The following is a 10,651-nucleotide window of genomic DNA, read 5'->3' on the forward strand; positions in this document are numbered from 1 at the left end:
CGTATCCTCTCCACCTTTCGCATATAGAGTGGATACTCCATAGCAGCCATCCACGTGTCGGATCCTCAATCTTGGATCCTGCCGACGGTCACCTTACTCTATCTCTGCTGCGTAATAATTACTATTGAGCTTCCATGCGACTGCGCCTGTTGTGTTGGTCGATGTTCTTGTTTCAGATTTGAAACTAGATCTTCCTGCAGGTACGTGAGGTCTTGGCGGTGAAGTCAACATCATGCATATGACAATGCGGTGTAACAGTACGACGATACTTACGCATCTTACAGTATATATTACATACATAAATCACGACACCCGGTTGTGGCGGTGACCGAGAACCTTCAAGATGGATTGAGTCCCTGCACTAGTGCGTGGATGATTATAGTAAGTGATCGTCACCACATACTACTTTGTTAATGAAGCTGGTAAGCTGCAAGGCTCTGTCTTACCCTATTCTGTGTAGTAAGCCACCGTACAATTTCGGCCCCATTGGAAGGAATCGTATCCCTAGCACGGTTTTACACTGCAGTGACAAAAGCATATTGTATTCGTTGAACATTTTGAATCTTCCAGTCCAGATACTCTGTCTTCATAGATTATTGAGTTGGAGTGAGTTCGTCTGCAAAGGCGGCACCAGCTGCGGACAAAGGGCTTTTGGTCGGAGTTTGATCTGTTTGGTGATAGTTTGGTGGAGAAATACGGTTGGTGCCGCAGTGACACTGACGACCGATGTCAGCGGGGATTATGGCTTCGACAGGTTCTGAAATTAGTGTGACTGTATCAGACTGGGGCTGGAAAAACGTTTTAGTAAGATTGAAGAAGATTCTTAATCATAGTAAGCTTATGCATGTGCTCTGTTACCGAATAAGCTCAAGCATGTGACCGTCTAATATTGATGTAGTAATAGTAATAGTATATATTTGCTTGTAGTACTAACCATACTCGGCTTGTGATTAATGAATAACCAAACTGTTGAAAGGAGAACAGAAAAGGATAATAGAACTAAAAAAAAAAAAAAAAAAGAAAAGAAAAGAAAAACAGCAAAACAAAAACCCTTAATCCATCTATAGTAGCAAGTATGATGACAAAAATAGCCAAATCGATTTCCAAAAACATGGTTCACTGTCAGGCTGATACTGAATCAGTTAAGCCACGTGGAAGAGCTCATTCATAATCTAGGTCTTTCTGGAACAATCCCACCGTCACTGGTATCACAACTTTAGCGCGATGGGGGTTTGGTTAATGTAGTATTAACTCGTATGATGACTGAAACGTGGAGTGGGTAACAGAAGAGGCTCTCTTCGTCAATACCTATTGTGAGTGTACATCACGCATGATGGCAGATGAAAAGACAGGGGGTGTTAGGAACAGTAGTAATGATAAAGTTGAGGGAAAGAGTGAGCTACGAAACTTGCGTGACTAGAGAGACGAGTATAATTCGAATAAATATATCAATTCAGAGAAGCTATCTAAAAACAACAGAAACTTGGAGGGATATCATTAACACGTAAATCGGACAGTTGGGTCAAGGTACGTCTTCGTCTCCTCAGACGGGGCGAATGGCGGCGCGGTTTTGGCACGGAAGAGGGAATTCCCATTCATTCCCTCGTAGAAATACATATCTGCCTTCCTCTTCCGCTTTGTGCAGCGGTCGAGATAAGCGTGGTATTCTTCCCGATCTAGAGTGGCAAAGAGATACCGGGGATGGACACAGAGGGCTTGCGCTCCTTTCTGACCAAAACCAAAGGAAGTGACGGAAACGGCCTTGATATCGGGGACACGGATCGGCCGTTGTACGTAGGCGATCAGATCAGCAAACTCCTCGAGCTTCGGATCGATATTATCAGCGTTCCGGTTACCAGGGACCAGTCCCGAGTCGAGCATCTGAAGGGCTCCATTGAGCATCCAGGCGCCCGCGGCGCCCTTGGAGTGACCGGTCAGGGATTTTTGAAAGACGCTGAGGATGAGGTTGCCTTTTCGTCGACCCATCGAGCTCAGTTGCTGGTGAATGACGCTGGATTCATTTTTGTCATTCATCACGGTCGACGTGCCATGGAAGGATGCCACATCTAGGTCATCGATGGTAAGCCCCCATGTAGCTAGGGCACCGGCAAGTGGTGCGATATTCGGCTCGTTGCGCCAGAAGTCGTTACCCAGATTGAAGCGAGCGTCCTTTTGATCGCGGGCAAAGTCTGCCGCTATCTGCTGTCGACGCTCCTGGACGTAGGCCTCAACATCCACAGTCGAGCTCTGGGCTACCACCGCAGCCACTTCGAAGTCGAGATCCTGCAAGGCTACGTCCCGCGCTTCTGCAATCTGGCGTAGGCGGAAGTCCAACCGCTTCCGGCGATTGCGGATATTCATGAGAGGTGATGGTACCCGTGAGGCGATGTGCTTGGCGTTGGTAAGGACACCCTTTCCAGGGGCTGGCACCGAGCGGCCGGCCTTATCGCTAGATGTGCTGGTAAAAGCAATGATTCCGCGAATTGGTAAGCCCATTTTAACCGCCAGTGCTGCTGTTGTGAGCACCTGGAGTCCGGAACCTTGGGATTCCACAAAGCCGCTGCGAGTGCTCGTGGTCGGTCGGGACATTTCATGAGGTGCTCGACCTTTTGCCAATTCCTCCTCTGCATTGCTAGTCGCTTTCATGTTGGCAAACTCCTGAGAGGTCTCTATCGTAAAATCATCACAGCCGCCGACCAAGCAGAACTTAGCTTTACCTGTGACAATGGTATCATACCCTAATTCTAGAGACTCAACAGCTGTGGCACATGCCCCGACTGGGGTGCGAAGGGGCCCACTTGCTGAGAGCAGAAGCATATTGACCCAAGCCCCTGTGGTATTAATGAAGGTCTCTTGTAGGATATCATTCGGAACATCTTGAGTGCTTTGGCGCCCATTGAACATTTTGTTCAGGGAAGTGGCACCTCCAAGGCCCGAACCAATACATGTTCCTACCTCAGACACGTGGATGTATTGGTATAGCTCATACGGATCAGTGATCCCGGAAGACAGTAACGCTTCGACCGTGCACACCAGTGTGAAAAGCGTAACCCGGTCGACCTGAGACACGATCTCCTCGGGGATACCATAAATACGTGGGTCCCAGCCAGTCGGTATGAGTCCAGCCACGGTGCGAGTGGATTGCATTGCACGAGGGATATAAAGTCTGGCACCCTTGCGAAGCTGAACCGTGAAAAGATCTGGTGTTGTGGATTGTTGAACTGCGGCGAACTCTCCATGCTCCGACTTCATCTGTTCTGCGAGCGACTCAGGCATATCAAGAGGCTCCAAGTCCTGTTGCAATGTAATCTCATGCAGGAAAGGCTTATTATCTGACTCGACTAGGCGGATCCCGGTATGAGTCAAGATTCTTTCCTCGTAGATAGATTTCACATCGATATCGGCGACGGGTTTTTTGGTCGTAGTATCTACCCACCCGGAGTAAGGAGCCCCATCGATTGTTCCAGCGAAGTGGTTGATGTATCCCATGAGCCAGGCTAGTTCAATGGCGCCCTCGAGTGAGAATTGGCCATATGCCTCCATCTCCCATCGCGTGCGAGCATTGCCCACGGGCCCTAACTCCGAGAACCCCGTCACCACTACGGTTCGATCTAGGTCCACCATTCCCTGGAGGTCTGAGCCAAGAGTGCGTATATCGCGATCGTAGTCAAGCGGCTTGGGGAAGTCCAAGCGTACATGTGCTCTCTGCTCGAGTCGGTCCAAGCTGCTGTTCGGTTCGGAAGATTGGCCGGTAGTCGAGCATTGCTGCTCTAGTATCGATTCTGCGAGAAGCGCAGCCTGTATTTCGCTTCTTTCCTTGAGCTCCTGACGCAGCGTTTGCAGCTTATCTCCCAGACCCTGCACTTCTGCCATTCGGCCCGTTAGGTCTGCGTAAAGGGGTCTCTCCTGACAAAGCTCAGTCATTTCCTGCATGCAGAGGCAGACCAGAGCATAGGCCATCTCCTCCTGAGAAAAGGTCCGCATGCCTGCCGCCTCAATGCCCTCTGCAATGAGGTCATTCTGGTTCATTAGACCTGTTCCTCTTGTCCAACCGATGACGGCACCGCAGATGGACAGGTAGTCTTGCCAATCTTCTGAGTGCCACCGATTGAACAGCGTCTCTAATCCCAGTTTTGACTCACCGTATAGGCCATCCCCACCAATGGTTCCATGATTGGGAGACAGAGGCAGGATGACATGGGTGGGATTGGTATGACAGTGGTACGTTTCCTTGCTGATTTTGATAGCGCCCAGCAAACGTAAGACGTTTGTGAGCATCAAACGGTGGGCAAGCTCGGATTTCGAGTCAATAGAGTCGAGTCGTCGGCCAGCCTCACTAATAGCAGCGAAAGGAATAAAGCAGTCTATGTCCCAGCCAAGACCACCTTGCGAGTAGATGTACTCAATCAACGATTCGATGTCCTTAACACTGGCTTGGTTGAATGGGACAACAACGAGCTGAGAGCCCTTGGCGCCGTAGTCCATATAGATACTCTGGTATACCTTCGCCACCTCGGGAGTCAGGCAGGAGGTTGTGACAACGACTTTGGCTCCCCCCTGTAGGAAGTGTCGAATCATCGCAGCTCCGATTGAACCCATTCCCGCCCCCGTCATCAGCACGGTTTGCCCATTGAAGGACGAACCTCGGTCATGCACCAGAGTAAGCGCATTCTGGAGTTTTGCGGTCAATGCGCGACTGTAGTACCATGCACCTCCCTTCTGTTCCCTTAAGTGGATATAGGGAAGAGCGCCATCCTCGGATGTGGGCGATGCCAGATGAGCAAAACGAATTCTATCTTCACGTTCCTTTTCGTGATATCGTATCGTTCCGTCTTTCTCGATAGTCGTGCATGGTGCCATCTGTCTTGGGGATCCTTTGAAGGTTGGACCGAACTCCAGCACATGCTTGCACAGAGCCTTTAGATTAGTAAAGATGGGGCGCGGAACTGCAGAATTCCCAAGTTTGCCCAACACCTCATTGATAATATGGAGTAGTGTCTCATCTGCCGCATTGGCAATTGCGTAGCACGCTTGCAGGACATTCTCTTCGTCGAGGGTGACTTCATCTCCACGCTGCGCTGGAGTTACCAGCTCGGTCAGCTCGAGGAGCCTCTGACGGGCCCAACTCCATGCCGAATCGTACGTGCGGACTTTGCGGGAATCGAATCGTGGCCTAATACCGTTGGCGTAGTCTTCCCCGTGCTCCTCCATCCAGAGACCCAGCTCTGGTTGCAGCCCGGTTTTGATGTCGTTATGGAGAGCGTCTAATGCTTGCCGATCCGCTCCCAGGTCTAGATCGAGCTGAGAGGCATAAATGTTAAGGAGTTGTCTTGACACCGCTTTCTGAGCCTCAGACATCGCCTTCAATGCTTCTGGGTCGACCAACATATTGGAAGCCGAGGCTCCGTCCGCAGTGGCGTGAGATGTTGTTAAAGGAATACTGTTTTTCGAAGCATAGCTCTCCACGACGCCGTCAATGTAAGTTTTCGCGTCGGATTCAGATGAAATCCTCGTCACGGGTGCCTCTGTCGTTGCAAGTAGTAGACAAGAATCCTGCCGCCCTTGTTTGAGACCCCATTGTGTCTTAAGTCGATCTCGCGCGGCAGCGGTGGTGAAACCACTGGGTAATTTGGAAGTGAAGAGCGAATTAATCATGTTTGTAGACACTTTTCCGAGTACTCCACTATGGCTTGCCTGGATCGCCGGCCACACCTCAGCCACAGGTGTGTCTTCAACGCGTTCGGGGAGTGAGCCGAATTCTGCATGGAGATCTCCAACGACCTCATTTTCCAACGTTGAGCGGCCTTGTGTTCATCAGCATCCAGGGTGAAGATTTAACGGCCCGCTATATATTGAACTTACCGCCAGCAAGAACTTTGATAGACTTGGTCCAGTCAACATCGGACGGCGCCTTTTTAAGCGCTCGTGAAACTATCGCGGTCACAATCAGCTGTGCCTTTACTCCTTCATCCTCGAGTTCTATTGTTGTAGGCTTCGGTGTCGGTGCCGATACCGCCTCTGGTTGCGCTACAGGAGTCACTTCTGTTTTGACAGATGATGGGTTGGTAGCTGGTTTTGCTGCGTCATTTGTCCTTTCCTTCGGCTTAGATTCAACAACACGAGGGGCGTCTTCAAAATAAACTTCTTGGGTGTTCTTCTCTGAATTCAAGAGTCGTCGGGGCGTAGACCTAGTGCACTCCTGAGTCTGGTACTTGCTGTCGATAGTTCGCTGAAACATGCCCGCGAGTGTCGGAGTGGGCCCTATCTCGACGATCTTGTCGCACTCCCTGCGAGAGAGGATTACGTCCTGCGTTTCAATCCATTGTACTGGGGAGGCAAATTGGTATCTAAGTCAAATCAAGTCCTGTTGTTAGCCAGTGCGCTTTGTACCACGCTTTGCAATCCAATGATTCTACTCACGCCATAAGCTCAATGAGCAGTATGCGAGCCAGCTTGCGCTGGGTATCCATATCGGCAGCCATGGGTGCCTCCTGCGCGCCGACCCAGATTAACGATTCAAATCAACTCAGAGTAGTGTCATGAAGATCTCAAGTCTCATTTTCAACTCTGAACGATTTAAATGGAGACAGATGGCATGTGACGGGGCTTCACACCCAGTTGATTACGATAGGCCCCCAATCCACTCATGGCTATGCTTAGCTTCATGAAACCCGAATCCTGACGAGAAAGCGCCCCTTCAACACGAAGTTCAGCCCTAGCCAGTCTGTTCCGAGCACTATCTAGTAAGACCTCCTGTCAGCATGGGAGGCTTGACCATCCCACCTGACTTGTTTGCCATGTGCGGCGCTAGTAGCTAGCTCATCTCAGCTTTCTGCCTCGTGGCCGCAGCCGTTGGCGGCGCATTTGGACCCATGGTGGAGTTCATGGCGGTCTCTGCTCTTGCTCTATTTGCAGCAGAAGCTGACGCGAGAAACTAGAGGCTTCCATGGCGCAGCTCATGGGCGATCTTATCAATAGTTGTGTGATGCGGGGTCGGGCAACGGACCAATTACACAGAAATACAGTAATAAATACCGTAAGCACATAGGTGTAACCGAACATGTAAGTATTGTAATGTGAAATAACTTTAGAATTTATGTAATGCAGAATAATCTCCTGAACCACACAATTATGTCATTACACACGAACCGCTGACTACCGTAATAGTAACCAAGGATGACTCTATTAGAAATCTTCTATGACAAGTTCAATCTGTTTTTGCTTACCTCGTAAGGCTTCTGGAGGCAGATCTTTTCGCACAGGCGGATGTCTGATGTGGCAGTAACGCGCGCGTCCGCCTCCCGTAAGTCCCGTTAACCTGCCAGTATCAATAGGGCTGCATAGTATCGACGACTGACAAGTGGATTGTCTTTGATTCGTTTCACTGACACTGTGTAAACCTTAGTTCTTCGTGTACATGTGCAATCTGAGATATAGACAGAAGTCATTCCATGAGTTTCAATTACTATGCCTTAGGCAACCACATCACAAACCCCTGGGACAGACTTTGGAGCCTCGGAGAATTACACAAGCAATGACATACAACTTCTTAGTATGCCTCTTGTTGTTTGACCCTTGGAATTTGGTGATCTATGCAGATGAAGAAATGGTTGAGAGACTACTGCCATTGCGTACATGATTCACCAAAAAGAATACCCTCATGTCACATCATGACTTGCAGTAATTAGTCGATATGTATACAACTTCAGGACATCGGCCTTCATTAACCACGAATAGTCTGGCGCGTTTTTACCCATAGTGATTGTAACGAAACTTCTTAAAATATATATATAAATGCCACGCTTTGGTATCTACAATGCATTTTCATCACCAGCCTCCTGCTCAATAGGCAGAACCTGCCATAGCCAGTCCTCGTTCGACTTAACTCTTCCTTTCTGAATGTCGAGAAGACCCTGTTGTAGCTGCTTGCAACCATCACCTGAGCCGTCAGTGTTATACGCGAAAGTCTCCTCAGTAGACCTCCGGGTGATCGACTTGATCGATACCAGCATTGCGGCAGTGCCCACCGCGATGACTTCATCGAAATATTGAAGCTCAGAATATGGTATCTGCATTCGGGGTTAGTCTATGTAAACCACCGAGCCCAGTCAAGACAAGGTGCGTATTTAAGTTGGTGAAAGACATACCGGGCGAACCTCAACATTCCAACCCATGGACCTGGCCAAGTCTAGGCATGTGGTGCTGGTCACACTTTTCAGAATTGAGCGACTACTGGGCACCACGACTGTGAAGGAGTCTCCAGTTTTCTTCAATCCAATGAACCCGGAGGTACTGAACTCGTCAATTTCGGAATTGGTCCGGCTGTCGAGATGTAGAGTGATGAAGTATCCCTCAGCACGAGCCTGATCACTCCATTTCAGGACGGGTCCATAATTTCCGCCGACCTTGACATGACCAACACCCTTTGGCGCAGCGCGATCCAAGTCTTCCAGGATCAAGGCTGGTATAGGCTGACTTCCGTGGTAGGCCCTGTAGGGCTGGACGTAGATGCAGAACTTGTATCCAGTTCCCGCGGAGACTGCAAAGAAAGGATCGGATCCGAATACCAGAGGTCGAATGTAGAGCGCAGCGTCTGTATCGTGTGGAGGCACATACTCCGCATTCCCGGCAATGGCGAGATTGACACTACGAAGGAAGAGTTCCTCTGGAATAGTGGGTATAGCAACTGCGGAACACGACAAGGCTAGCCGGGCTGCATGGTCCTTGGGGCGGAAGACATTGATCTGGCCTTGAGGGTCACGATAGGCTGATGTAAAGTCAGTTCCACATTCCTTCAAGAGCCATCCGTAGACGGGTATCATGTGACAATACCTTTCATGCCCTCGAATGCTTGTTGGCCTATGGCGTTGTTAGCAATTTGACCTGTAGCGTTCGATGCACATGCCTACCATAATTAAGCCCTGGGGCAAGACCATGGATGCGCAGCAAAGGATCTTGAACCAGTCGGGGCTCGGACCAATGACCAGTAGACACCGAATACTCGCACTCAACATGAGCGTTTACTACATAGCGAAGAAATTGTCAGTCATATTACATATTCTCGTGTCTCAGGGCATATACTGACCATCCATGGGTGCGATTCCAAGCTTTTCCCATTCTGCACGCTTTGTTAGATTACACACTTGCGGCTGCAGGGAGACTACTCACCTAGGGACTGGGTAGGAGGGGGTGGAAAGGAACTCATGATGTTTTGATGCAGCCCAATTGATAACACTATAGAGAATATCCTGAGATTACAGAAAATTGTGGATCAGGAATTATGATTTGGTCTACAATCAATTCTACATTCATCAGGAAATTATAGGATATATATCATTTGCTTTGCTCCATCTACTACAACATCCTCGTAATCCGGAAAGCCTTAAGGGGGCTGTAACTTATTAGCGGTTAATGAAACACTGTACGAAGACAATGGGATACGCTTGTAAGATACTGAATGAATATTGAAATATTACCGGTCACGTGTTGGTACCAAGTCTCACCTAATATGTAGTAAGCAATATAGTTAACAACATACCATAGTAAGCACTAGATATAGTAAGCAGCATATTACTGATTAATTTAGATGGTGAAGATGCTAATTTGAGCCTTCCGAAAGACATTGGTCGACAATATGGTCCTGGTACAATGATTTAGGTATATAGTTAAGCGACACCACTCCTTGGCTTACTAGTGAACACAGCCCCCAATGCCACTCCAATCATAGTACAAAATCCTAGAAGACCTTTCACCCCAGACTAGACATGGAGCTAGATGATCTCACTTCAGCTTAGACTCTGAAACACGCTAGGGACCTGTTGGGCGTAGCCAACTCTATCATCGCTTAGGAAAGTTGGGGACGGGTTCTCTCTGAGTCAATCTTAGCTATTGATTATGTGACCTCCATCTCTGAGATGGATGATGTGTTACACTCGAGACCAAGTTGGTCTTCATAGCATATTTGCTTACCTGCCACTCAGGGGTCATACCGATATCCTACCGCGTGGAAATCTTGGCGACCCAGTCAAAAGGTACGAGGGTATCAAGAAAGCTCAAATTCTCAATGAGCTAGACAAGCCAAGGAACAACTTTGAGGACAGGCTAAAAGCCTGCCACAACCGCATCGCTCACTTGGTGCGACAGAATAACCTTCTGTAGGGGAGTATCCAGCTGCAGGCCCCAGAAATCCACTTTCTCAGGGAATAAGTTGGATCACCTGCAAAGGCACTCCTTCGCCGGCCCAGACTGCGCTCGCACGGGGATCCCGAGCAACTGCAGGAACTAATGCAGCTGCAGGCTGAGCAGATCCAGTTCCTCATCGCCGAAAGAGACTACTATCTCCACGAGCGAAACTTCTACCATGACATTATACCTCGCCTCGTTTCACAGACTGGTTCCTCACAACTGCCGCCGAGACCACCTTCGCCATACGGCTGAGTCGGGAACGTCCGTTGTACCGGCTTTGTTGATGAGATGGTTGAGTTTGCCTCCGGATTATTGCATCCTTCTCAGAAGCGCAAGCGTGAGACGGAGGACGAAAAGATAGATGTGTAACCCAAGTATCGTGTTCTAGCATGTGGGTATGAACAGTTGTGACCTCTGTCTTTGTATATTGCGGACAAAACGAGAATATCAATGTATAATATTTTCT

General features: G+C 49.0%; 2 protein-coding genes across 2 annotated transcripts; both read right to left on the minus strand.

Moving 5' to 3' along the window:
- Nucleotides 1-1,496: 1,496 nt before the first annotated feature.
- BO83DRAFT_338144 (fatty acid synthase subunit alpha) lies at nucleotides 1,497-6,482 on the minus strand (the record flags this gene model as incomplete). Its single annotated transcript, XM_025528499.1, has 3 exons — nucleotides 1,497-5,804; nucleotides 5,863-6,347; nucleotides 6,421-6,482. 3 exons carry the CDS (start codon nucleotides 6,480-6,482, stop codon nucleotides 1,498-1,500), a joined length of 4,854 nt encoding a protein of 1,617 aa, XP_025388299.1.
- A 1,335-nt stretch (nucleotides 6,483-7,817) lies between these two features.
- BO83DRAFT_338145 (branched-chain amino acid aminotransferase) lies at nucleotides 7,818-9,205 on the minus strand (the record flags this gene model as incomplete). The annotated part of the gene is made up of 6 exons (XM_025528500.1): nucleotides 7,818-8,069; nucleotides 8,148-8,767; nucleotides 8,833-8,859; nucleotides 8,910-9,023; nucleotides 9,086-9,118; nucleotides 9,169-9,205. Coding segments are annotated over 6 exons (1,083 nt in total), but the record flags the coding sequence as incomplete, so codon positions are not given.
- Nucleotides 9,206-10,651: the final 1,446 nt, after the last annotated feature.

This window comes from Aspergillus eucalypticola, assembly GCF_003184535.1.
Source record: "Aspergillus eucalypticola CBS 122712 chromosome Unknown BO83scaffold_12, whole genome shotgun sequence".
In the NCBI taxonomy this organism is placed as follows: Eukaryota; Fungi; Ascomycota; class Eurotiomycetes; order Eurotiales; family Aspergillaceae; genus Aspergillus; species Aspergillus eucalypticola.